Source organism: Ascidia mentula, chromosome 2 (assembly GCF_947561715.1).
Source record: "Ascidia mentula chromosome 2, kaAscMent1.1, whole genome shotgun sequence".
In the NCBI taxonomy this organism is placed as follows: domain Eukaryota; kingdom Metazoa; phylum Chordata; class Ascidiacea; order Phlebobranchia; family Ascidiidae; genus Ascidia; species Ascidia mentula.
Window position 1 is genome coordinate 15,720,816 of NC_138567.1, and position 26,999 is coordinate 15,747,814.

The 26,999-nt window shown below is 35.8% G+C and overlaps 5 protein-coding genes across 6 annotated transcripts; 4 read left to right on the forward strand and 1 right to left on the reverse strand.

Moving 5' to 3' along the window:
* The first annotated feature begins 936 nt into the window (after nucleotides 1-936).
* On the forward strand, nucleotides 937-4,727 carry LOC145888816 (serine/threonine-protein phosphatase 2A regulatory subunit B'' subunit gamma-like). The gene is made up of 6 exons (XM_082979679.1): nucleotides 937-1,859; nucleotides 2,440-3,153; nucleotides 3,388-3,436; nucleotides 3,672-3,845; nucleotides 4,122-4,226; nucleotides 4,558-4,727. Exons 1-6 carry the CDS (start codon nucleotides 1,681-1,683, stop codon nucleotides 4,678-4,680), a joined length of 1,344 nt encoding a protein of 447 aa, XP_082835805.1. The 5' UTR covers nucleotides 937-1,680; the 3' UTR covers nucleotides 4,681-4,727.
* Nucleotides 4,728-6,425: 1,698 nt separating this feature from the next.
* Nucleotides 6,426-13,386, forward strand: LOC145888612 (uncharacterized). 2 transcript variants are annotated; one of them, XM_082979402.1, is made up of 15 exons: nucleotides 6,426-6,635; nucleotides 6,700-6,752; nucleotides 6,813-6,864; nucleotides 7,185-7,419; nucleotides 7,663-7,770; nucleotides 8,242-8,304; nucleotides 8,366-8,455; nucleotides 9,114-9,273; nucleotides 9,765-9,859; nucleotides 10,064-10,204; nucleotides 11,226-11,307; nucleotides 11,546-11,739; nucleotides 11,978-12,115; nucleotides 12,530-12,647; nucleotides 13,110-13,386. In XM_082979402.1, the coding sequence occupies exons 1-15, from the start codon at nucleotides 6,556-6,558 to the stop codon at nucleotides 13,208-13,210; spliced, it is 1,710 nt and encodes a 569-aa protein (XP_082835528.1). In that variant the 5' UTR covers nucleotides 6,426-6,555; the 3' UTR covers nucleotides 13,211-13,386. The 2 variants fall into 2 exon arrangements, with proteins under 2 accessions (XP_082835528.1, XP_082835529.1); XM_082979403.1 differs by having other exon boundaries at nucleotides 7,185-7,410.
* LOC145888613 (uncharacterized) lies at nucleotides 13,384-17,071 on the reverse strand. Its single transcript, XM_082979404.1, has 7 exons — nucleotides 17,052-17,071; nucleotides 14,790-14,882; nucleotides 14,479-14,560; nucleotides 14,283-14,424; nucleotides 13,745-13,892; nucleotides 13,548-13,687; nucleotides 13,384-13,490 (listed from the first exon to the last, which is right to left on the reverse strand). Exons 2-7 carry the CDS (start codon nucleotides 14,852-14,854, stop codon nucleotides 13,438-13,440), a joined length of 630 nt encoding a protein of 209 aa, XP_082835530.1. The 5' UTR covers nucleotides 14,855-14,882; nucleotides 17,052-17,071; the 3' UTR covers nucleotides 13,384-13,437.
* LOC145888614 (sperm-associated microtubule inner protein 10-like) lies at nucleotides 16,569-18,433 on the forward strand. Its single transcript, XM_082979405.1, has 3 exons — nucleotides 16,569-16,701; nucleotides 17,363-17,483; nucleotides 18,002-18,433. The coding sequence occupies exons 1-3, from the start codon at nucleotides 16,658-16,660 to the stop codon at nucleotides 18,212-18,214; spliced, it is 378 nt and encodes a 125-aa protein (XP_082835531.1). The 5' UTR covers nucleotides 16,569-16,657; the 3' UTR covers nucleotides 18,215-18,433.
* Nucleotides 18,434-19,629: 1,196 nt separating this feature from the next.
* Nucleotides 19,630-26,794, forward strand: LOC145888879 (sodium- and chloride-dependent glycine transporter 2-like). Its single transcript, XM_082979748.1, has 12 exons — nucleotides 19,630-19,833; nucleotides 20,369-20,500; nucleotides 20,790-20,951; nucleotides 21,447-21,594; nucleotides 23,531-23,711; nucleotides 23,771-23,908; nucleotides 24,360-24,710; nucleotides 24,970-25,110; nucleotides 25,304-25,406; nucleotides 25,631-25,737; nucleotides 25,798-25,986; nucleotides 26,086-26,794. Exons 1-12 carry the CDS (start codon nucleotides 19,692-19,694, stop codon nucleotides 26,245-26,247), a joined length of 1,956 nt encoding a protein of 651 aa, XP_082835874.1. The 5' UTR covers nucleotides 19,630-19,691; the 3' UTR covers nucleotides 26,248-26,794.
* The last annotated feature ends 205 nt before the right edge of the window (nucleotides 26,795-26,999 follow it).

Consider the following 26,999-nt stretch of genomic DNA (forward strand, 5'->3'; position numbering starts at 1 on the left):
GTGAATAATGATGTGCTGCTGCATCTTAATGTTTGCATTTTTTAGTGTGTTTGAGTGTTGCATGTTATTCTGCACTTGGTTCTTGGATGTAGTATCATTGGTACAAGGCAGGCGGTGAAGGCACAAGAAGGCTTATGTTTATGTTGGGTTTACTATTGCCCAATTATTGTTGTTACTTTATATCTACCTCAACAGCCAAGACTCTTGCATGCTTAACCGTTCTTTTATTTTTCCTAAAGCTATACATTTTGATTTGGCACAATTCATGGTTCTGACTTTGCGTCAACAATGGGCATGATGTCAATGCTGCAGCCTGCAGGTAAAGATTGACTGAAAATGCATTGGTTATTTACTAAAATGCTTGCATTGGGTACATTACTAAGAAAAGCCGGAAATTTACACTTAGGCGAATAAGTCTTCATAATATAGAAACTGACAGCAGACAACACCAAGAGAATTGTCGTGGCCGCGGTTCGATAAAAGTAGTTTTGAACGATTTGTGACAATATCCATTAGCATTCATTCCATAAATCGTTAGAATTTTTTAATTTTTTTTTATATCTTTTCAAACTACATGCCATTACATACAACCTGTACAAAATCATCGAAATCCATTAAGAAACGGCAAAGTTATGAACATTTTAAATATTTTCGACTGGAAAAAAAGTTTTGTCGACTAGCGTCTCGTTGGTGCTGAAAATGCATTGGTTATTTACTAAAATTCTTGTGGCGCAGCCCGAAAGATCAAAGATTCTCGACATCCCACTTAGGCGAATAAGTCTTGATAACATAGAAACTGACAGCAGACAACATTTAAGGCTTACTTATTTTTTATTTGTTGCTGTGTAAATTTTGACCTAGAGAATTAAGAGAACACGTTCATAACTTGAGTCTTTTGTTTTATATGCTGCAATTTTCCCTACTAATGAGACTGTGAACACACAGATCAATGCACTTTAGCAGTTGTGGTTAATTCCAGACTTCGACCAAATGTGAATTTTAGTTTTTGGTACTTATATTCTTCGACAAAAAAAATTACCACAAAATAACTTACCGCACCTCCACAAGCATTTATTGTAGAACTCCAATCTAAACCAGTGCATTTTCAGCCAATCTTTACCTGCAGCATTGTGATGTCAAACCCATTGATGACACGAAGTCGGAACCATGAATATTACGTTTAAATTTTCTTTAACTTAAAAGGCATGTTTATACAACCATGTGATAATCAATGTCATTGGTCACAGCCGTTATACAACCCATGATTTTATGTTGAATTAAATTTATAAATTCAAATTTTAAATGTGCAAATAAAAATTTGGGTCGCTAGTGTTGTTGCATCGGTCACATCCATGATATTGTCCTGATGAAAATCCAAAATAGATTTGTCACAATATTTGCTAATTCAAGGGACATTTTGTTATAACCAAGCTCTTCAAGGGGGAATGCGGGGAAAACGTCTCAAGGGGCGATTTGTTTATCACATACACTCTTTGAGTTTTTGCATTAAGCTTTGGGGATCAACTTTAGTTTGTCTAATAATGCCAACTTTGAAATTGAAATCCTTTTTATGCATTGGCCAATGCATTGATAGCAGTTTAAGTAACCACAAGTATTCACATGTAAAATTTTTTGGAATGTAGATTACACATATTTGTTAGAGCAACAGTTGGAATTGAAATGGATTGGAAAAGTAGGTTAAAGGCATCATTAGAAAAAGATCAAAATCCAACCACCGGTGATGATAAAGAAAAGCAAAAACAAGAACTTGAACTTTTCAGCAAACTCTACTTGGAGAAAAAAGGAGAAAGCCCCCAAGTAACTTCATCGTACAAAAAAATACCAAGGTTCTATTACAGGTCAGTTTTACCCACATGTCAATAAAAAAATCAGAGTTTTTAAATTGCTTATTTGCATGTGCGTTTGTCAACACCTCAGTGCATATCCACCGAGACCTTAAAAACAATGCTCAATAGATCCTGACAAAGATGTGCAAACCTTTACAAGTCATACTTGCATGATGCACAATGGGATTTATTTCATGCTTAGGTACCTTCCCTTCCAAAATGCATTTGGACAATATGTCCTAAAATTTGTCCTGGCAAAGTTCGGTCAGTGATTGACAAATGACATAAAAACCCACTCAAATCATTTTGTAATAATTCCACTGTTGCATTTTTGTATTTGTTCAAATTCAGTCAAATGTTTGTGACCAATAAAATGCCAAGGTGTGCTGCAGTACATAAACCAAAAAGGGATTGTGTTTGGCAAACGACATAAAGAAAATACTTAAATCCTCACTGGTATAAACTAGCACTGGTTTACAATTCTGCATGTGAGTGTGATAATCAAGACTAGAGCATTAGCCTACAATAAACATAGTCACCAACTTTCATCAGTATCTTTGGTAACTGATTTAACTGATTCGTTTTTCTTTAGATTGCCAAATGAAGATGAAATTTTGCTTCAAAAGTTGCGGGAGGAGTCTCGAGCTGTGTTTCTTCAGCGGAAAAGCAGAGAACTGTTGGACAACGAAGAACTACAGAACCTGTGGTACCTCCTTGACAAGCATAACACCCCTCCCATTATGGGAGAGGAACAAATGATCAATTACGAGAATTTTCTGCAAGTTAAAGAAAAAACTGGAAGCAAATGCAAACATTTCTTCTCTGCACAAATTTTTGTCAAACTTTATCAAAAGGACCCACTTGGAAGAATCTCAATCCTGCAGTTTTTTAACTATGTGATGCGAAAAGTTTGGTTACACCAAACCAGAATTGGTTTGAGTTTGTACGATGTAGCTGGACAGGGCTATCTCAGGGAGGCGGACTTAGAAAACTATATTCTGGAATTAATCCCAACTCTTCCACAGTTGGATGGACTTGAAAGATCTTTCTATTCATTTTACGTTTGTACAGGAGTACGGAAGTTCTTTTTCTTCCTCGATCCTCTACGAACAGGAAAGATCAAGATTCTCGACATCCTTGCTTGTGGCTTCCTCGATGACCTGCTGGAGCTGAGGGATGAGGAGTTGTCAAAAGAAGTCCAGGAGGCAAACTGGTTCTCCGCACCTTCTGCTCTTCGAGTTTACGGACAGTATCTCAATCTCGACAAAGACCACAATGGAATGCTGAGCAAGGAAGAACTATCAAGGTACAGAGTAATTTAGTTGTGGTATACACCGGTAATTTATAAAATCATGTTTGTTATCCTTAAGGAAAGTTTTATCGTTATATGGTCTTAAATACTTGACTGTGAAAGGAAATCACAAATATATTTATTCCATGTTTATTGACCCTGTCAAATTGCCGCAACCATAATATGGTTTTGCTTTCATAATTCATTTAGTTATCAGCTTTTGTCCAAATTCAGATTTTATTTTTTTAGGTATGGAACTGGAACACTTACTGACATATTCCTTGACCGGGTTTTTCAGGTAAAACTTCAGGTTGTTGATGGTTTTCATAAACAAACTCTTTCCTGGTGATCATCAAATATTGAATGAAATATTGTATTTAAATAAAGCAACGCAAATGTTCATTACATCATAAAGATTTAAATAACTTGACAACAAGCTTTTGTGCTGTTGATATTATTATTTGTTGATGTTAGTATTGTAAGAATTTTTATTTGGTCCTGTTTTGTTTTTAATCCATTCTTTTTCAAAATAGGAGTGTCTAACCTATGATGGGGAGATGGATTATAAAACATACCTTGATTTTGTTCTTGCTATCGAGAATCGGAAAGAACCAGCTGCTCTGCAATATTTGTTCAAACTCCTAGATGTACAAAGTCGTGGATATTTGAATGTATTCGCCCTAAACTATTTTTTCCGGGGCATCCAGGTATTCATGTTTATCAGTTATGTTTCTAACAGGATGGTGGCAAATGGCATAGACATATATAAGTTTTTTTCTTAAATGCCAGTTTTCTGTTGGGTTAAGGTTTTATGTGTACATTTGGTAGTTTTAGTTTTTTTTTTGATTTATATCATATTCAATTGAATGCATATTATAAACAATACCACTGTAAGAATGTACTTTTATATTATTCGAACATGTTTTTAATTACATCTGTTTTGTGGCTAATTGTGTTTAAGTTAATGCAACCCTGCTGTTTAGGAAATGATGCGTCTCCATGGACAAGAACCAGTTTCCTTTGCTGATGTTAAGGATGAAATATTTGATATGGTCAAACCTGCAGATCCACTAAAAATCACTTTGCAGGTTGGGAACCACTTTTATCAAAACAAACATAATTTTGCAAAGCTGCAGACAGGGTGTGTACATGCACTGTTTCGACCTGTAAGGTCTCATCAGTGCAGCTGTTGTGTGGCACTGTGCTAGCTTTCACACTAGCAGGCACACTAGTCTCCACTCTGTGGTAAACATAATTTTGATTAACATGAAGCACACGTTGTTCTTGCTTCGTATATTTGCAATAAAATGCACTTTTAAATAAAAAATAACAACTTTTATTCAGGTAAAATACAGTATTGTTGATAGTATCTTTGACGTCTTTCTTGCCAATTCACAAAAAAAATATTTATATTTTCAGGATCTGATAAACAGTGGACAAGGTGAGACGGTCACCAATATTCTGATCGACTTAAATGGTTTCTGGACTTACGAGAACCGAGAAGTTTTGGTCGTCGACTCCCCAGTCGATGATGACGTTTAGAAATTTGTTATCTTGTTTCAATGTGTGTTCAAATATACTGACTGTTATTTGTATCCATGCCTGTCTTTATTGGGTCGGAAAAACAAGCTTAGTGTAGAAACCGCCTTATTCCAATCAAGTTAAAACGACAGAATAGCTTTCAGCACCATCGCACATCAGGCGGACGAAAAACTTTTATGCTTTTATAATTACTTGTAAAAATAAAAATCAAGAAGAAATCTTCTCTACAATTGAGACTATAAACTAAACAACGTGTAGCGGTTAAAAAACAATTAAATGCATGGTGATTTTCATGCCAAAAGAAAAAAAATATTACGCCAGTCCCGTTAGTGGAGCGACCGCAACCACTTGCCAGTAATAATTTGTAAGCTCAAAACTTTTGATACCATTTGCGAGATTAATATCTGCTTGTTAACAAGCGTTTCGACACCGGTGTGTAGGCTACCTATAGTGATTCCAAAATCACACGAGCGAACCCCCTAAATGCCACTATTATGTTTGTATATACTCCGCCGTATTCCACGCAAAAACATTTCGTCCATCGTATCGCTCTAAACATGAGAAACGACGCAAATTCCGTTTCGTGTTACTTTGTTTTTGCACCGAATCATGTTGTCATATGTTTTAAACACTTTAATTACGGACCCCCTAATCCACGAGACACTTGTGTTTGTCCTGATTGTGACGATGACAGGTCGTTTGAACTAATTTTCAATTTAAACCAATCCAATCCAGGAGTGACAATGAATACGTTATCACCCTGTTTGTTTGTGAGGGATGACATGTCACCCCAGTCACCCTTAAATCGGCGCCTGTATGGTTATAATATATGCGCGGAAATGGAATTGAACGAAATAAACACCAGCAAATTCAATAACTACATCAAAAAATTAGGAATAAAAAACACAAGCGCTGTTAGTAGTGGTGACTAATATGCAAACTCACAACGTAAATAATTATTTGGATTCGACCGATTCCGAATACGTACCAAGTAAATGGAAATTATGAAGCCCACGAAAAGGGGTTGCAGTCGGGGCACGTATCACATTCCATGCTTGTCTTTTTAGGGGACTTATGAATAGCAATATGAAGTAGCAATAAATACGAACACCATGTTTGTTTTAAAATTAAAGGATTTCTATCGTAAAAGCTGGGTTCCACCCCGTGTAATATCATGGAATCTTTAAAAAGAGGCTTCAACGGCAGATACTTTTTTCTTCCCAGTTCTTTCTTTTAAGATGTCAGAAATAACGGTTGTGAAGTCTCGAATACATTAGTCAAATCCAATTCCGCGAAAATATTACAGAAACAAAGAAAAGAGGAACCGTTGCACTATAATAATTCGACTTCACGCGAATGCAACCGACTTCACAATCCTGAGCGAAAGTGCCGATATTCTCGGTATTTTACAGAAAAGGGGTGTATATATTATAGAGAATACTACATACTACATATTGCTATAAAAGTTATGTTAAAAGGCACTTCAAAAGTCGTGAACAAAATGAAAAACATGATTGGTTAATTCTCTCATGGGATATGAAATGAAAAAAACGTGGACGAATGAGTGGTAAGTATATTTACTGAAGTCGTGTTTAAATGATTGCCTTTGTTGAATGGGAAATATGTTTGCACTAAAGAATATCAATATCGCGCCATGTAAAATACTTTTTTCACATTTTTCAGTTAAACAAAAGCGCAAAAAACCGGGAAGAGAACCCCTTTACTGTTGCATTTATGCTACTAAAGCAAACTGTTTTTTTGTAGGGTACGTTTTTTGAAAAAAAAAACTTTTTGGGCAAAATGTAAAACATGAAGAAAAAGTGTATCACTTTCACCGTTTCAAAAAATTTACCTACACAATTCTTAAAATAAATCATGGAGGTTGAAAACGACAAAGAAGAAGCACTTACTGATGAAAATTCCACAGGAATGAAAAGAAAATCTTCAAATGATTTGTGTGTAAATCTCTCTTTTGCTCATTTATTTGTATACCGGTAATGGACATGGATTTGTTTTTAGAGATGATCTTCCTGATAAAGTTCCGAAATTGGATGAAGTTTTATCAGCAGAGGGTAAAACAATATTTTAGGAAACTATTGCACTTTTCGACCACTGTTTTTCTTTGTTATCAGGTGAGGAAAGTGAAGATAATACTGTTGGCGTGAATGGGAGCACAAAATCTTGGTGAGGAAAAATAATAATAAAGTAATATTAATTTCAACAGCTTTGTATTCAGTTCGGGACTAGATTGAAAAAAATGTTGTGCCAAGTTTATCAGTAATTTGTGCAGAGAAATAGCTCTTTCATTAATAAATATATGTAATTTATTTGTTAGTCCGCATAATCAAAGGTCCAAGCACTTTTTTGCTGGAACCATAGGCAATTCAGTTCATTTTATTATATGAATTTAAACTATACAACAAAAAATGGTGGTTTGTTTAAACCATAATCGTTTTATAGTCTGGCACCAATGTTATATATCTGACTTTTATTTCTTGATTTAGTGAAAGCGAGGATGAAGAACCTCCAGTTACGATAATCAACCACGTCTCCAAGGATATAGACGAGTCTGCCTGTTTAGAAGATCCCAAGTTCCCTCCAACTCCTCCTTGCAACAGAGAGACTGTTGCCATGGAAACCACCGCAAACGAAAGTGAAGCAGTGATCATTTTGAGTGATGAGGAAAAAGAAAATGGAAATGAAGACAATGAGATTGAGAAAATTAAACAAGTTTGTTTGGTTTGTAGACATTAGGTTTGAACCTAATGCATACCACCCCAAGTAGTCAACTTTTCGTGATTCCCAATAGTGAAACAACATTACATAATTGTATATGTATCTAGCATGTATGCAGTCTTAGTTAATTCATTTTACTTGTTTTTTAAACATGTGTGTGGATGTATCAAAGTATACTTTTGTTTTAAGATAATGTTTTAATTTTTGTTTAAATGGTGATACATGATTTAAAACAAATTTCTTCAGATGAGAAATGAACAGAGGATTCAGATAAAAAAGTTCCAAGATGAATTACGAAAAGAAGAAGCAAAATTAATACTTCTGAAAAAGTTACGTCAAAACCAAACACAAAAGGTGACCAGTGATTTTAGGCTAAATGCCAAGTGGAAACAAATTGGACACACAATTTGTATATATATAATTTGATGTATAGCATATGGTGTGTGTAAAATATTATCCCTGTGAAAAACTGTTATCGGCAGGATTTCCTGCATCAGTTTGAAATAATCGCAATCTAATTTTATTATGTGCTTGGATTGTTTACAATGATATTAGCACCTATCAAAATAGGAAATAGTCTGTATATTTATAACAACTGTTTTTTGTGACAATTTTCTTTTACATGCATCAATGTTTCATGGCATTATACTTTACACTGTATCGTAAGCTTAATACTAATTTGGCTTGTGTACAATTCTGCAGTGCTATGGATCACCTGTTTTGTATTTCAAACATGAAAAGTAGACAAGTGCTGTTATCCACACAATCAGTGCCAACTTGAACAAATTTCTAAAATTATAACTAGTGTTTTTTATCTATATTCAGCCACCAGTTACAAACCCTTCATCAAACAGAGCCAAAACCCCACCACAACAAGTTGACCGACAGGTATAAACCCATTTTTTTATGCTTGTTATCCAAAAATAATATATTTTTTATCATTGCACAGACAACTAAACCCAGCCAGACAATCACTCAACAAAGTCAAAGCAAAACAAGCCTCTCTAAATCGTTACAGTCCTCCACTTCATTTTCAAAGGTATTTCAAAACAAGAATTTAATCTAAATGTATATATATGATATATCATGACTAGACAATAATGTATGTATTTGGTACAATAAACTGTTAACTATGGCAGTGATAACAGCATCTAATTTGCTTACTAAGAACTCCCATACTTCATATGACACAATATAAAACTTTTGTGCCAGCACTAATGGGCCAGGAATAATAAAACTGTAAAGTTCATTGTTAAATGTTGAACAAGGCCAATGAAAAATATTGGAAATATTGTCCAAGTCTGAATGATATAAAAAGTAATAACCTCTATATATATACTGAAAATTTGTGTCTGATTCTTTATTTCACATTGCATATGAATGATTTTTTTTAGTACTATTGTTTTCATTATTTTTGCTAACTTTTCAAGATGATTTTGAATATTTATTGTGCAAGAAGGGTGTTACTTAATAACGGCGCATGGAGTATATCAAATTGACGTAAAATAAGATGTTGAAACTAACTAAAAGATTTTATTGGGCCAGAGGCATGTTTTAGTCCATACACCTATCCATGTTCGCATTCAACTACAACAAATTGTTATTTTTTTGTAGATAAGACTGTAGTAATGTGTAATTTAAATTGACGAATTTGCATTACAACAAACTTCCAACATAAATGCATCTATCACTTACAGAGTTCATCTGCGCAAGCCCAAGCTAACCGAAATGCGATGGCTGCCATGTTACAAATGCCTCAGTTGGTTGCAGCAGCCGGGGGTTCAAGAGAAGCACAAAATGCTTTACTGCGCGCACATCCAGCAATTAATCTTCCTGGACCAGCACAATTATTACTAGGTAAAAAGGATCATACTCATTGACTTTATAACAGTTGCACTTACTAAGTGGTGAAGTTAACATCACAACTTTTATGGCCTGGTAATTTTTTAAAAAATCCAAGCAGAAATGTAACAAAAGAACGTATTAACAAGAAAGACATTTTAACAAGGAAAAAGTCAGGCATTTTAACAATGATTTCCCTGAAGTGTTAAGTAAGAAATGGAATGTTACATCATTTGCTTGGTAGTAATTGCAATTAGTCATTAGAGTAATCACAATATTGCAGATTTTTGATGAGTAAAAATACTTCAAATCGGTTAAATTTTGTCCAATTATGTGAACATAAGGTGTACTGCTATGTCACATCTCCTGTGTAAACTTTTCCAATATTAAAATGCACTCTCAGTTGACTAAAGTCTGTTTTATAGTTAGTTGTAGGCATATAAAATTATATTTACATTGTCGTTTAAGGAAGTTTAAAATGTCATAATGTTTGTTTTCTTTTGAAGGCAATCAAGGCGATATTTCAAGTAAAATGCAGCAATTACTTCAACAACAACAAAAGTTGCTGCAGCAACCACCCCAAACTTTCAAACAACAACAGGTATGATTTATTTTAAGAACTTAATTTATCATGTGATGCAACTCACCAAATTCAAAACTTAATACAAAGTAACAACGAAGGCAAATTTGGGGAGATTGCTTATAATTGAGCTGTCTGGAAGATTGATTTTTTTCTGTTTATACTCAGAAACTGATAACGATCTTGTGATTTTTTATGAGTTTCTAACTCAATGCTGTGTTTTAGGCTTCAGCAAAACTTGCACTTCGCAAACAGCTGGAGAAAACACTTCTTGAAATCCCGCCCCCAAAACCCCCTCCACCCGAAATAACTTTTCTTCCGAGTGCTGCAAGCAATGAGTTTATTTGTCTTATGGGGCTTGAGGAGGTAAGTTACTGATTCATGAATAAAAAGTAAAATTGTCTCACTTGAAATGATTTTTGGTATGAAATGAAATGTTAGGATCTGCAACACAAAATGCAAACGTTGACCTGGTGATCGCTGTTGTATTGATAAAGATACAACAGTTTGTAGACACAGAAGACACTCCTTTAATACAAATCCCGATTCAGCTTGGTATAAGATAGGAAAATATATTTCACCCTACATGCATCGTCAGTTCCTGTATAGTAAGCACACAAATGGGTTCAGACTGTGTGGTTTGTACTAATGATTATGACTCATGAAAAAGCTGACATTGCCTTTTTTGTCAAAAAAGTGGGGTTTTCTGCTGAGTTGTATGCATCACCATTCACCACTTACCAGTTCTAATGTAAAATTGTAATTTACATAAAAAATGTGCTTGTTGAGACTATAGATTTTAAGTATGCAGAATTAATTTTTTTGGTGTGACAGTCGTACAATATAAAAAAAAACAGTAAAAAAATTAGAATTACCTCTTAATTCTCCATACACTGTGACTGGAAAACAGGAAGTACCAGTGTCAATTTCAATAAGGCACATCAGAAAAGGGATGAATGGGAAACTGGGGTAGTTCCAGTTTCTTTACTAAAATGCCTAACAATGGAATTCCCGAAATTACTTTTGATCATTCAATGAACTTCAAGACTCAGTAAATTGTGCCACTTGAACATTACGGTTACTTTGGACAACATTACATGCAGAATTACAATATAAAATAACCTTGTGTCAAACGCATTTGTTGTTAAGAATACATGTTTGCTCAAAATAAGCATCTTCAGTTCTAAAATAAAACGGAATGTTTATTTGAGCAAAACATGTATTCTTAACAATAAATGCATTTGACACAAGGTTATTTTATATTGTAATTCTGCAAACGTGAAGTTTCCACCTGTTTCACGCACAACAAGTGGCGTTAGAAAAGGTCGATTTCGGAATGAAAATATTGAATGTTGTAACATTTATATGATGTCACTTGCATTTCCAGGTCGTAACAAAGATTCAACAATTGCAAAACAAGGGCAACAAAGTAGATGAAAATGTCTTGCCACCGTTTATATGTGTTCAATGTAAGTGCGTTATTAGGTGTTATGACTCATAGAATAGACATATAACAATATAGTAAGTTATGGCTTATTACCTGGGTTTGAGATCCAATACATGGGGTAACCACATTCTCAATCAAACAGTTTTTTAGCCGCAACCGCAGAATAAAGTTTACAAGTAAAGGGATGAACAGATTTGTTGACCCAAATATCATTTTTATATGAATAAATGTCAAATAGTGTTCATTCCTTGCATTAAAAGGTGAAAAAGACTTCAGTCCACTTTGGAAGGTTAACAAGGAAGGGGACCAGGTTATGTGCCTCCAGTGTGTGATGAATAATCAGAAGAAGGCTCTAAAGGCTGAACACACAAACCGGTTGAAAACTGCATTTGTAAAAGCTCTCCAACAGGAACAGGAAATTGAACAGAAGATTCAACAACAACAGCAACAACAGGTAATGCCAATCTTACACAAGAGTCAATCTTAAGACACTTATGTGCCATAAACAAAAACAAAGTAGTTTTCTATGTTTGATATTTTTTTTTAAATTTAACTGGGCAAACTCTACCCCAGCAACCAGATTACAGCAGATCAAGCAAGAAATAAAAAACTCCTCATTTTTAAGCATTTTTGTTTGTCCAGAAATTCAAACCATACTGATTTGACACACTAAAGGTATTTTGTCCTCACAGAAATCATCTGACAAGCTGACAGGCAATGAAACATTAGAAGCCGCTGTTGCAGCAGCTGCATCCCAACTGCAAAAGCAACAAGAGCAGTTAAAAAAATTACAAGAAAACCAACTTCGCCACCATCAACACTTACTGCAGGTAGACATGTATTATATTTAAACACAGGATCCTGTTATCAAGATGTAGGTTTTGAATCTGTTAAAAACACTGATGGCTGAGTCTAAATTGTATATGAGCATGTTTGGTTAATTACAAGCATTTAGGCAATATAATCTAATTGTTTGTCCTGTTGTTTAAGTTATGGAAGTATTACTATGGTGTGTTTTATTTTTCTATTTTCTGAGTTAGTCAGAAACTTATGTACATACATGCCATGTAGGGAGGTTTCGTGATTTCATGAAAAAGTAATGTTTGCGTTGGTGAAAAATGTTGTTACTTTGCAAGGGGTTAATGTTACCATGCTGATAAAATAAACCAATAACTGTCGTATTTGGTAGTTTATTTTTAAATGGTGTTGAGTTTTGTCATAAATGTTGTGCTTCTTGATATTAGAGGGCGCAACAGCAAATCCAGCAGCAGCAAAGAAGTTTTGCAGCCAATTTTCGACCGACGGCGCAGCAAATAAGGAATGCGATGGCTCCCGTACAGTTTGGTTTTGGTTCAAGTGGAGGTAAGAATCAAATCTTGAAAACTTATTGTTTTTTTAGTGTTGTTTTCTTGTGTAACAAAAACGAGGGCAAATTTATACAAACAGGTGACAGAAAACTGTTATTTCATAAATAAACTCTGAAGTTCAGTACGAATAATTATTAGTATTTGCTGAATGGTTGTGGCCGAATCCTTCCACAGACTAAAAATAAAATTCCAGGGGAATTGCAGCTGACTTACCAGGGTTGTGAAGTTACATAAAAATATCACTCCACGCTTTTTGTTTAAAAGTGTTGATAACTAAGTCAAATGAAATTATTTGGATTTCAAGTAGATTTGTTTTGCAACACACTTCAAGTTCGACGTTACCGAAGTAGTTGACTGCAATTCATCTGGCCCGACTCCACCCAAATTCCACAACCCTGCTGGTTACCCCTAATCTTACGATTTGCAAAAGTTCTATTATCAACTTTTTTATCTTGAGGTTCTTCCAAAAATGGTGACAGACAATTTCTCCTCGACATGATCCCTTCTCGTTCTCCGTCAAACTCGTCCAAACAACAGAGCAAAGGAAAATGGAAATAAACTTTACCTTCCCCCCCCCCAATCATCACGTGTTATGTGTTGTGACGTCATAATGTGTGGATTGTCATTTAATCGCGTCACACAGTGGCATCCGAGTTGAACGAGTTTCTATAACTTTCGGTGGCGCTGTATTTTGCTTTAACTATTGTGACGTAATAAATAAACCAGAGATTCGATTGCAGAGTTGTTGTATGACGTCATAATCTCATTTATTTGCGAAAATCGCGTCATTCAGGACTTGAAGGACTTCCCCCACTCCACATGCGCCAGCGGTTCGTAACTGAAAAAATCACGTGAGTTTTTCCGCCAATAACTCGGCAATTATGACATCACTTACCCCATTCTTTTCCCGCTATTCCGGGTCGTTCCTGGTACCAATATATCCCATACGGTGCAGTATTGTGGTATTGTCTTGGTAATGTTGGATCCCTCACTCCTGTGCTGTAATCTCCAAGCGAGTATCGATGTTGGGCGTACCTGTTACAATATGGTGGAAGTCCAGACGCCACAGGTTCTATTCCGAGTTGCGCTTACCTTGAGAACATATTGTTGAGAGCGTCCTCGTACATAGACAATGGGTGTTTGTATTCACGCTTCAACAAACCGAGAGGCTTCGTGATGCGGAGTGACGGGTGTTGGATTGGGTCGGTTAATGATGGGAGTTTGTCCTCTTCTGCTTCCTCTGAAATAACATAACATGCAAGCCATATTTTACTTGGTGTTGAAGCAGGCATGGCCGGTCTGTGGCACATTGAAAAGGGTGCCCACATTGTACTATAGGCAGACTTTACCAAAAAATGTCTTTCTAAATTGCTCCCTGCATTTTGTATAAACGGCCGTGGTAAGTTATTGGCCCATTTAATCAAAACGAGACCTGAAAATGATGGAGTACTTTTCACTAAATATTACACAAAGTTTGGTCACCCCACGTAGGATATAATTTAAAATCCAATATTTAAATTTAATTGTTAACAATGGAATGTATGAGTTCCAGTTGACCTCACTTACACAGACGTTTATTTTTATTATAGGAATTGTATAAACGCGCACTTTTCCACGATCTTAAAAGTACCTTCGGCCATCTCTTGTACAGGTTGATGCTTTGTGGATGTGTAAGGAGTCCACGAAGCCTCTCTATTCACACTGTTGCTGTGACATCTTCGATTAATGAAGTTTCCGGGGATATAAGTCAGGTCAGATATGTAACTCCGGTTCTAAACACTCCTCTCATTGGAAAGAATACTCATTCAAAAAATAGCATGACTTACAATGTTCGGAAAATAAACGTTCGGTCTCTCATTGTTTACGTTCCAAGTCACCAGTCGTGGTGTTATCGGAACTCGCGCTCTTCTGCAAAGACAATGTTGCGTCATAATACAGTCGTTCTGGAAATTTTCAGACCGGTGAATATCGTTTTGTTTTCGAACCGAAATATAGAGTCATGCAAATTTGGAATAATTGGAAATTGTGTAAAATACATTCCTATCACCGACCAAACATCCCTAATAATCCTATCAGATAATGGCAGCTTAAACACACACTACTTAAACCAATATTTAAATTGGACTTTCCACCTTACTTCTCTCGCTGGATGGTTTCCATATCGACACGTTTCAACGCAATGACGTCAGACATTGAATTCATGATGAAACCTATATGACGTCACCACAGTCTACAACAACATAGAACGCATATTTTGAAAGCAATCAAAGACATGCCCAAACACAAAGCGACTTCGATATCGCTAATAACGCCGGTCAATAACACTCTTATTGCGACTGGAAAGGTGTTGAGAATAATGTACATTATCATGTTTCGGTACCATAATGTCTAGTTTATACCCCATAGTTACATTGTTTCTTTCGAACAAACCAGACATCCAAAAGTGCTAAAGTTAAATATTTTCTCATTGCAGCCTGCACTGACATTCAATGTAATAAAAAAACTGCCTGAGATGTACAAAATTGTTGTATGTTCTGGACGGAAAAGTTACTTCAAAACTTCTGTTTGCGTTTAAACCCCGTAAAAACATACTAGAACAATAGTTAAATGTCTCCTGACAACACTATTATTCGTCAAAATGAATATTTAAAAGTCTGTGAGAGTAGGGCGTATCAAAGTTATCTTAGCCATTATCTCACTTGTCTTAAACACGACTTGCATTATTTAATCACATATATGAGGAGTAACATTGCCTCCAGCATTTTTAAATAACATGACTGACAGTTTAGAAACACAATTATTTTTTTATGTTTCAGCCAATCGATAATTCAATCCCGCTCGTCATAACTGCAGTTAATATTTTTATGCCTGCAGTTGAAACATAAAATACTCATGATGTTTGATTCGCCGTGTGACCCACCCATTGTGACGACAAAAATAAACATTGTCGCCTCCTCAAATTCAATCGACATCTGCCCCTTTCCTTTGTTATGCCACTTGTACCCATTGTCCTTGCGCTCGACTGTTCATTGTTATGTACGAGAAGCACGGGCTGTTTTATTGTTACCGTCACGTGACAGGGTCGTAAGGTTGTTACCCCCATCTATCGAGCACATTAGTCTCGAGCAGGCTTGGTCACCGGTGCAAGGTTAAACATTATTGCGTCTTTGTTCGAATATTCTGGAATGTTTTTGATTGCCTTCAACCTCAAAATGTGCTAGGTTACAGAAAGGAAGTTTTGCAATTGTTTGCAAAACGTTTTACATCTGCATTATTGCTGTAAGGAATACGAAGTGCAGACCCCAGGTTTAAATTTAGGGCAAAACTAACGAGAGAGAGGGCAGAAATATTAAAACTATCTGCAAAGTTGACAACTATGTGTAGCTCCTGTCTTTTCCAACCACGCTTCTATCACAATGTTATAAACAATAAAAAGGCAATTCAAAATTAAGTCGACAAAACGTAGCAACATGGATTGTTAAGCAAGCAATGCATTAAATCCCATTTCCAGTGGCATAGGTGTTGTCACAAAAGCCCCAAAAAATAGTGCTGTACCAAATTATAACCTCAATCTATTTCAATAAATCTACATGAGCTTTGGTATCTAGATTTTAACGTCTGGCAGTACTGTGTCGTACCGAAAAGGTATACTGCGTTAAGCTTTAATAGTAACCCCTGCTCTAAAGACACAAAACGACAAAAACACTTCCAGTAAAGACGTATTACTCTAATTCGGTAAAACACGTGCATTTGCGATAAAGTTTTCTTTCTATATCTTGCTAGCATTCCCATTGTTCACTGCTAACAACAGAGTGTTTGTACGCGAGTTGTTAAGAAACAAACGTTGCCTGATTTGCCCAGCAAACAATCCACAACGAACGTTTACTTTTACGAGGCTGTGGTGGCTGAAGGTGTAGCGAAAAGTTTGTGCGAAAAGATGAAATAACAGTTTCTTCAACATTATTGCATTCAGAGTTTTCTTAATTTTGATAGAATCTATCTGAAATGGCCAATTCTGCTCAAATGGAAAGAGCTGCCCAAACTGATTTGTAAGTAGTCCTATATTGATAGTATAAGGGTGTTGAACCCAAAAACGTTACTTATATCTTTTAAGCGGGACGTTAGCTGGTGCGATTCTGCATTTCAACCTTAAATTAATTCATTCTTAGTTAGTTGACAGTTTATACTTATGCAGGGCCGCAATCGATGTAATACTGCAGCTGGAAAGCAACGCGATTTACCTTAATTTATGCTACGTTTTAGTCGTTGCGAAGGTTTAGCCGCAAAATGTGTAAACCACAGCTTTCTATATATTGTAATCAGTGTTCAAAAGCAACAAACATTAACCTGTTTAACAGCATATCTAAACAATGCATTACCATTATAGAAAACTGCTTACCTTTACTTCATAAATATTCATCCCAGTTTATTGTTGAACTTTTGCCAATGACCCTAACAATATGCGCATAGGCAGCAATTGTGTGTGATGTAATAGAGTCTTATGTGACGAACACAAACACGCTAGATACTATTGGTTTGATAGTAAAATGAAGTATACAATTAATATACTAAAAATAATAAATAATGGCAGAAGAAACTAAAGACAAAGACGCGTCGTAAGTAATATTGTAAAAATTATATATTTTACTCAAAACATTAAATTGGATTCGAGTTTCCCGGAATATTAGCTCAAAATGTTTTGTTATACAGAGCTCAGAGCAAAGCAATAATTCAACACATTCCAAATTTTTCCCGTCTTCATCCAGTGATTCCCAAGCTATATGTCCCAGAATGGAAGACTGATATGGTGAATAGGAACCGTCTGATTCAGGTATGGGGTTTATCAATATCTGCCATAGGACCTTACATTACATTTTTGTTCTCAAGCGATTTTCTGTGACCCGTCAGAACTTTCCGTACATTTCATCCAAAAAGTTTCTAACAAAGATAAATCATCATTTGTATTGGTTTAAGTATCTTGTAATCAGCTTGTCAGATATTGCCTGTCACAATTCGTACAAGAACAGGACATGTGAAAAAAATACGTTTACAATTTTAATTTGTCTTTAGATATTGTGAAAAATGCAAAAATCCCAGCAAAAAATTGTTGTATAAACGCTTGTGATGTCATCATGTGAAATTGCTGCAAACAAAATTATTGATATTATCTACATGTGAAGTTGTCTGGCCCGCGTAAAATCTAACTCGGTAAAACCGGCCTGCAGCCAGGGGTCGAATGCAGCACAAATGCAGTGGGTTTAACTGCCCTGCACTAAGACAATGCAAAAAAAAACATCTGGAGTTCAAAAATTTAAACTTCGGAAATCATTTTATTTGTGTTGTTCTCAGAACGCCAAGTTGGCAGGAATCTATCCCGGTCCACACGATGAAAGCTTATTCTTGGAAAAACGCGAACGCCTGACTCACGGTGAAAAAAGAGGCTTCGTCGAGACTAAAACGCTGTCGCCCGACCGCAAAACACTTTTGCGTCCACCCTTCCCTTCTCATATGTCTCGCTATCAGAGTGAGTTGATGTACAGACGAGACCCTTGGGAAGAGTAGATTGTCCGCTTGGTAATTGTGACGCAATAATTCAAACCCAATGTAGTTCTGCCGGCATCACCTGCTGTGATACTTGTAATTTATCTGCCACGCACTGTGTGTTGTTTTGTATTACAATAGATTTTAGAATTATGTTTGTTGGTGTTATGCTGTAGAACTCGAGGTTATAAATGGTAGTTATAAGTTTTGCCACACCCAGAAAAGAGTGTTTATACTTAGTCCTACAATTTGCAAAATAAAATAAAACGCTGTGGAAAGACAAACAAATTTGATTCATTTGTTAATCGATGGTTTTCCTGGAGGTTATTATAGTACTGCATTACTTTTACATAAAACCGTTTTCAAAATATCATGGAAAAGAGTAACCAAAACTTGTAGTGGACATATCGTTTCTGGACCATTTTGTGCGTGCACACAAACCAAGAAAACTCTTGATGTGGGCAGTACAGTATGGAGCAAAAATTTATAAATTGACTCCACGGTGTGTGTCTGCAGTCGAATGGAAATGTCAACTTTGTCGTACACTCGTCCTTTAACTTCTAGTACAGCGTGGGGGTCGGTCGGCTTGAACAAGCCACTTAAGCACCAGTTAAAATACACCGAAGTATCGTCACCACTTCGAACCCCTTAAGTTGTTTTAGTCACTAGAGCACAACCAGTTATTTGCCGGCGTTACGCTATGACAGATTGGTGTTTTAATAATTATGGCAGATATAAAAATACTAACTGGTATACAAAGCGATTAATGATAAACTTTTTTCAGTTGTACTTTTGCACAGCAATGGCGGAGAGTGAAACGAATAAACTTGATTCTGTTTGGTAACTTTCTTTTTAAATGTTTCCTGCAGATTTGTAAAACTGCACTTTTAAGATTTTTCAAATTGAATTTGAATTAAAATTAAAGTTGCTTTGGATTTTCTTAATTTAGATGAGAATTACCCACATATCTTCAGTTTATACTATATAGGAATTGTGTTTTATTAAAATTAGAATGGCATACACCAATATTGACACGTTTTGTGCGACACTATTCGCCTGTTTGGTCAAAACTTGTCCTGAACAAAAAAGGCGGTTTGACAAAGTAGCAATTTTGGTAAAACAGAAAATTAGATTCGAACTAAAATAAGAGCTTTTTAGATCATATTTAAATGTTTTATTTATAAATGAGATTAGAATTACCGACATTATGCCTTTTTCTAGTTGTCCACACCAAGTCTGCCGTACTTCCTGCCCTGTGTATACGTAGACGTATATTGTCCGTGGATATAGCGGTCGAGTATGCTCGTTTGGACTTGTTCGCAGAGAAAAGCAAAATTTCCTTTTATTTTTTAATAAAGTAATTTGTTTTCAAAACAAGTGAAAGTCTTGCATACTTTATTTAAACTTTAATCTCCAATCCTCTATTTTTTAGGTATTTTTACTCTTAAACCAGCTGAAACCCATACTTTAACTGAATAGGATTTTCTAACATACCAAAATGTCGTCTTATGGCGAAAATATGGAAAGAGAGCGATCAACTTGGCCAAATAAACTCGAATATCAGCTAAGTTTGTTCAGTTACGTTTTAAGCTTGGCAACATTTTGGAGATTTCCTTACCTTGCTTATGAAAACAATGGAGGTATGGCATAACATAAGAATGCGATTTTACAAATGTAAGAGGTAAAAGTTTGATTTTAAAAACTGTTTTAAGTTATGTAACCTATATTTGTTGCAAAGGTTACAAACTTCTTGTTCTGTTCTACTTTATGTGTGCTGACTATAGCTGCAATGTAACAAGATGGTTTAACCAAAAACAATTGAAATTTTTTCCCCTTTCAACAAAAATAATGTACATTTTTATCAAATATGATTTCTGGGTTAATCTAAAATTTTTGTCTGATGTATGGAAGTACTCTGAATAATTATTTCCATCATAAACATTTGATTTCGTTAGTATTCGTTGTTCATTACTATTAGTTTACATTCAGCCAAAACTAAAATTCACACTTGCGTCAAAATGGTTAGCAGTATTTTGTGGTGTCTTGTTTACAAACTGTTCTAAAACGTCGTGTTTTTATTACCTTTGCAATGTAAAAGTATTAACAAAAATTTGTCTTTTTCGTAAACCTAAACATTCTTCCAGATAATGGGAACAAAATGTTTTTGTGTTGCAGCTCCATTTCTTTATATTTTTCTTCTTCTTTTCATTCTTATTGGGATTCCTCTCATATTCTTGGAGATGGCATGGGGTCAGTATAGCAATCTTGCCCCACTACAAGCTTTCAAAATTATTCCTGCAATGCAAGGTATTATTGGCTGTTGTATAGTTTTTGTTGATGGAAATTTGTTTTGTTGTGACATTTGTGAACAAAATTTGGTATTTTTGTAATGTTTTTGATTGGTTTAGAGTTACCAAGGTATTCCTGTGCTGGTTTACCTTGGAAAAGGGTGGAGTTTATATCAGACATGTATAAAAAAAAAACAGACAACCAATCTGTTTATTTTAGTTTATTGTCTTGGCCAAAATCTATAACCTCAAGATGTTTCTCTTATTGTGACAATTCAGGAAGTAATTGAGGAAATCATTCTTTGCAGGCATTGGAGTTTGTATGCTCGTCCTTTCCTGCTGCGTCATAATCTATTTCGGAGTGGCATCATACTACATTATGCTGTATCTGGTCGCATCATTTGCAAACCCGTTGCCATGGACAACTTGTAACAATGCTTGGAACACTCCTCTATGTCAAAATGTTTTGGGTCAGTTGGAGAAAACTTTTTACCTTTAAACTTTTTTTCATTATACCTGAAAAATCTGACACAATATTTAAATTATTCTACAAAAAAATTGTAAAATATTTTTGAACCTACACCTGGTAAACTTATGTATGTTTTCTTTGATTTGAATATATTTGAAATTAATATTAAAGTATTATGTACAATAAGAACATCTGTTAGTTACACCTATACTTATGAAATCTTTTCATATCCCACCAACTTTTTTTTATGGGCATGTTAATGTAGGTATGTAGCATCTTTAATTTCGTAAATTGGTAAATTTAAACCTTTTATAATTTCCTCAGTGTTTTGTTGGAAAAACTCGACACCAACATTTGGTGTGACTTTTTACTTTGTACTTTGTACAGATATTTAGTAAAAGCCATTATTTATTTTATCAGTATGTACATTGTCTGATGATAAATAAGATTGGTGTATTGTGTATTTATACTTTTCTTATAAGTGAAACTTTTTTAGACACTACATGTCATGACAGCAACTCCTCACTCATCATATTCGAAGATGGAGTCCACGGAGTCGGTCAGAACGGAACATTCAAACAAGTTAAGTTGTGCAATTACACTTCAAATGGGTCCCAAACATCACCAAGCGTGGAATATTGGACGTAAGTCACAACCAAGCGAGTTTCAACTATATTGATGATGTTTTTTAAACCTGTATCTATAAATACTTTAATGCAAAGAGACCAAATTTAAGTAATCCCTATTGTGTGACTAGTATCCAGGGAGAGGGTCAGAGGGGTCTGGACCCCCCCTTTCGTAAAATATTTTTGTCTGTTTTGATAGCTGAAACACTACTGTAAATTTTTGCCAAAATCCTCTTGAAAACCAGAAACTTTATTTTACGTTGACCAAAAAAAAACATTGTGCTTGCATTCGCCATTGTTTCCTATCAGGGAGCATTGTTACCGAACATGTTGCATTGTTACCAAACAAGTGTCAGTTTTAAGACGATCACGAAATGTCGTTTTTTAGTGGTCACGTTGTTGTAATTGCAAGCGGGTTTCATGTGTGTAAGTCAATTAGCTTAGTTGTTAAACACGTTGCCAATATTATGCATGTTGAAAAAAACTGTTGGCGCTCGCAAAGGTGCAAAGAGGAATGTAAGGCCACCGCATGCAAAATGGTTTTTATTTGTATGTTTTCTTGATGACGTAAGCGCACTTTTGGTTACAAATATATTAAGCCTTTCTTTCAAAGTAGTAGTAATAAAACTACGGCGAAGGTACTACTGCAAAAACTCGCATGGAGTGTTCCACACCGTTACGCAATTGCGCAAGCTAGGAAGCCAACGTTTATGTCCTACACTGGTGTACGTATTTTGCAATGCTCGACCACACTTAACCTTAGTTTTCAGCGAAAAATCAGGGAATTCCAAAAAAAGGAAAAATTCGATACCACATGCACTGTTAGTCCACTATATATATACTTGCTTTGCAAGGCTCATCTGTTAACTTTTGGATAATTTCTGGCCTGTGACTTTCGCCCATTCATGGTACCTTAAAAAAGATCGGTAATACAGAAAATGTTGATTACAAATTTACAATTGATACTTTTTACCCAGAAGGGCCTATTTGAGTGCAATACAGGGTTCGAATTAGCGGTAAAAAAACGTATCGCAAAAACGTTACAACCTAAATTCCAACACATAAATTTTGCTTCGTACGCGATTGTGCATTACGCTGAAAACCTGCTGTTTTAAACTCGTTTACCCAATATTTGTTTCGTCATACATCGCCATCGTTTTAATGACTTGCGCAATAGAGGCTGGACAAAATACGAGGATTGAAAGAAAATAGTCGTTGACATTGCCAAGAAACGTTAACAACGTTGTTTGTATCAGCGCTTGTTGCGTGTACGAATGAATAGATAAAGAAGGATGCGGCGCCTTATATTCTGCTGCGTGTTGCATCGCAATAATCTCAAAAATGGGTCGCAACAACTCCAACAACGGTTCGCAATTTGCTAACTTCGAACCCTGCAATATGTCTGACATTGTCAGCAACTAAATAGTATCACCACCATATTGTGTCATATGGTCATGAATTACTTGTATTGGACAGGGGCAAACACTATAATATGGCAAAAACATGAACACAAAAGCATTAAATAAATCTGAGCTATTTTTAAACTTCCTTAGTGTTGGTATTACTTACAAAACTGAACAACGAATAGTACTTCTTTACATAACTCAAAATCGGTTGTTGTGTAATGAATATGAGTGATGACATGTTTTTCTACATGCACCCCAAGGTTCTAAATACACACTGGCACCACATGTGTTACATTGCTCTGGGCGATGTTATGATCTTCAGATATGAGTAATAAAAGCCAGCATTCCAACTGTTATGTGGTATAGGTCTCAGTGGCATTCCAGCTAAGCAGAATCAAAGCCAATGTATCTAAAATCTAAATGATTTATGGAACAATTTTATGCATCACAAATTTACTACCAGACAAAATAAACACATGGTATAAGATTACAGAAGGGATTGTTACCAAAAAATTAGATCTGAATTTATTTCATTTTGCTCTATTCAGGCAAAATGTGATAAAGAAAGATGATATTTGTCGTGGATTTTCAAATCTTGAAGACATATTCTATGGAACTGGCCCATCTGTGGCAATTGTTGCCCCCATTGCCATACTTGCAGGTAGTGTGGCACTTCGCTTCATTGTCACGTGGCTTTCACTTGCAAAGCATGTCAGATTCACTGGAAAGGTGACACTTGCATTCATTTTTGCTATTTTGCATTGCTTAATCCCTGGTATGTTTTGAAGGTTGCCTATTTACTGAGTACCATCCCATTTGCTGTTGTCATTGTGATGTTGGTTCGATCAGTCACGCTACCTGGATCAACTAAAGGCCTGGTTTATCTTTTCGTTCCAGAAAATCTTGGAGAATTTGCTTCACCAAAGGTTGTATATATGTAATATTTAAAGAGAAAATAATTTTGAAATCTATCCTCTGAATCTTTCTGCTGCAAAAAAAACTGTATTCTGCATCATATCTATTTATTTTGAAACACACCATGAATTTTGGTGTCTCTGTGGTTTATTAAATTGCATTTTATGAAATGTCTTTCACTATTTAGTTCAGTGGTTCCCAACCTTAGGCATTGCATTTAAATCACTTCAACCATTTCAACCACCCCCTCTGATATAGATAACAACAATACAGTATGTTATATAACCAAACCTAAAGATTCTGTCACCCTGAACCAGCTAGAACACATCTGTCATCTCTGGTATAGAACCACTGGTTTAATTCCTTTCAATTTATACTGACTTACATAAGATTGGCAGATACATGATGTTAATGGTTTGCTAATATTCCTTTTCTTTGCTAATATTGTTGTAATTCCTCCAGGTCTGGAAAGATGCACTGAGTCAAGTTATTTTATCCTGCCTGTTGTCGTGGGGTGGAATGGTGACATGGTCGTCCTACAATCGATTCTACAACAAATATCACATTGACGCTGCCGTTATAATTCCAATAATCCCCCTACTCTCCATCCTCTCTGCTGCTTCCATGTTCGCTGTTGTCGGTTACCTGGCAACGGCATCAGGTGTTGAGCCACGGTCAGCCATGCGCGACTCCATTGGTCCCTTTTTTCCTGTGGTTGCATTTTCTGAATTACTTTCTCACATGTGGGGAAGCCCCCTTCCGTGGAGCATTGTTGTTTTCACGACTTTGTTTCTATCCTCGATCTCATCCATAGTGAGTTGTTTTTGTGGTCATTTTCTACTTGACACGTTTCCAACAAAATTTTGGGAATATTTTGTACATACAATTAGTATTTACATGGAAATTTTAAACACTGCTGTGTTCATTATTATATGATTAGCATATTAGGTTTGCTAGTCTTTATAATCAAGTCCTAGTTTTTATTTGATATAATTTGAATCTTTTTACACTCATTTAAATTTTGTGACAGTGATACATTTTATGGTTATTTCTGAAACATTTTATGTTTTAGCTTCCAGCTGTGGAGTGTATTTTGGCTTGTCTGTCAGATTCTGTGACAACTTTTAGAAGTTTGTTGCTAAGAAACATAGCAATAGTATTTCTATTGCTCACATCATTTGCTGCTTACTATGGGATACCATGTGTTTTGGCTGTAAGTGACGTTTTTCAGCATTAAATAATTGGCATGATGCTTATGCAAGAAATTTAATGATTAAAACATGGTTTCCTTTTAACTAAATTATGTAACATTTTAAATGTTTTTAATTGTCAAAGTTTTCTTTATTTTCAAAAAACAATGAAAGTTGTTTAATGTTTTTTTTTAATGTTTATGATATTTGTTACAGGGAAGTGGACTTCAGATCATTGAGTTCTTTGACACATTTTCTCTTCCCTTCTGTTTCATGATAATTGTCATCACGGAGCTCCTGATGCTCTCCTATTCATTTGGTTTGTAGTTCAACAACACTGTTTTCCTACCAATTCAAACCTTCACAATTGTCACAACTCTTTAACAGACATGAAGGGGTTGAAATTTGCTCTATGCATAGCAATATGCCAGACTATCAATGCTGTGAAATTCGCTGTACTTTTTTGAAAACGATTTTATGTTTTTCTTATTTGTGCTACAATCAGCTCATTCAGTACTGGTTTTTAAGCCCATTGTTTTCCAGGTTTTTCACTTTTGGGGACGAACACAAAAGCGATGACGGGAAATTCATGTTTGAAAAGTCATTTTTGGTCCGTGATGTGGGGTGGGATTTCCCCTGTGCTGACACTAGTAAGTCTCGTCACCACTGTTAAACCTTGACATACAGTTTCTAATACAACGTATTTTCAGGCTGTTCTTGCATATTCTGTGGTTGGGTTGGTCCGGGACGGCCCGGCGTCCTTGGCCCCTCTTCTTCCGTCAGATTTTGAGAGTGAGTGGCCGGTCATCAGTGGTGCCGTCCTCGTCGGGTTCGTGTTTTTGCTTCTTCTTCTCATCGCCCTTATTCGGATTATTCAGTCAAGCGGAACGTGTGTGGAGGTGAATTCTTGTTTTTTTGCAGTTCCCTCTTGAGTCTTCTGCTTTGAATATTCACAGGAGAATATAATTCACCGCATTAAACTTAAAATTTTCGTACAGAAATTACGGAGCTCCTTTACCCCCCATCTGTCTCGGTTGTCTGGTAACGGTACGGGTGACGTCACGCACAACAACGGCGAAATATTCATGAGTGATTACACCGGTCACCGCGAGCGCGGAATGGAAGTACTCATCGACGAGGATATCGTCACGAGCGTGTGACGTCGCCAACCGGTTGATGACGTCACGCGCCCGTGTGCTGCTTTTGTGTAAAGTTCATTTCTGTATCTGCATGTACATTATATGCTGCCCCCTAAACAACAATCATGACGAGGTTTTTTTGTGTAGTTTTGTAAATAGCCGACAGTTATATTTGTTCGTGTGTTTTATTTCATCTTTACTCTGAGCGATGGCAGTGTTTGAAACTTTATTTGGTGCCTGCTTGCCCAACGATAACCTACTATAATTAACTTTTTTTAAATCTGCCAGAATTCAGCCAATTAACGGACTACTTGTATTTCCTTTAAAAATTGCTCGCAGAAAATAATGTGATTACCATTTTCTTTTGGTGCTAACCATGTGCTTGAACAAAGCTTTTTTACCTGTACCGCCTGTTTTATATATAATATTTTTGTTTTTACCACCCCTTTTATTTTTACAAATATCACTTTACACAACTGCTCTCTGGCCCGTCGTGTGGCCATGTGAATATATTTGTGCTTGTTAGTTTTAACCATCCACTGCATGCGAATAAAACGTGTACAATGAAGTTGGCGTGTGCCACATTATACCGAGTGAATTCGATCAGAAAACAGATATTGAACTAAGTTTGAATCAAAGCTAGAAATTAATGCTAAGTCATTTTTGCCCGCACCAACGCATTTCGTCCAATGTACAACAGTTGGAACGACTTTCGATCTCCACTTCGCATTAAAACGCAAGTGTAAAATGGTTGGAACGTTGGAAGCACTCCT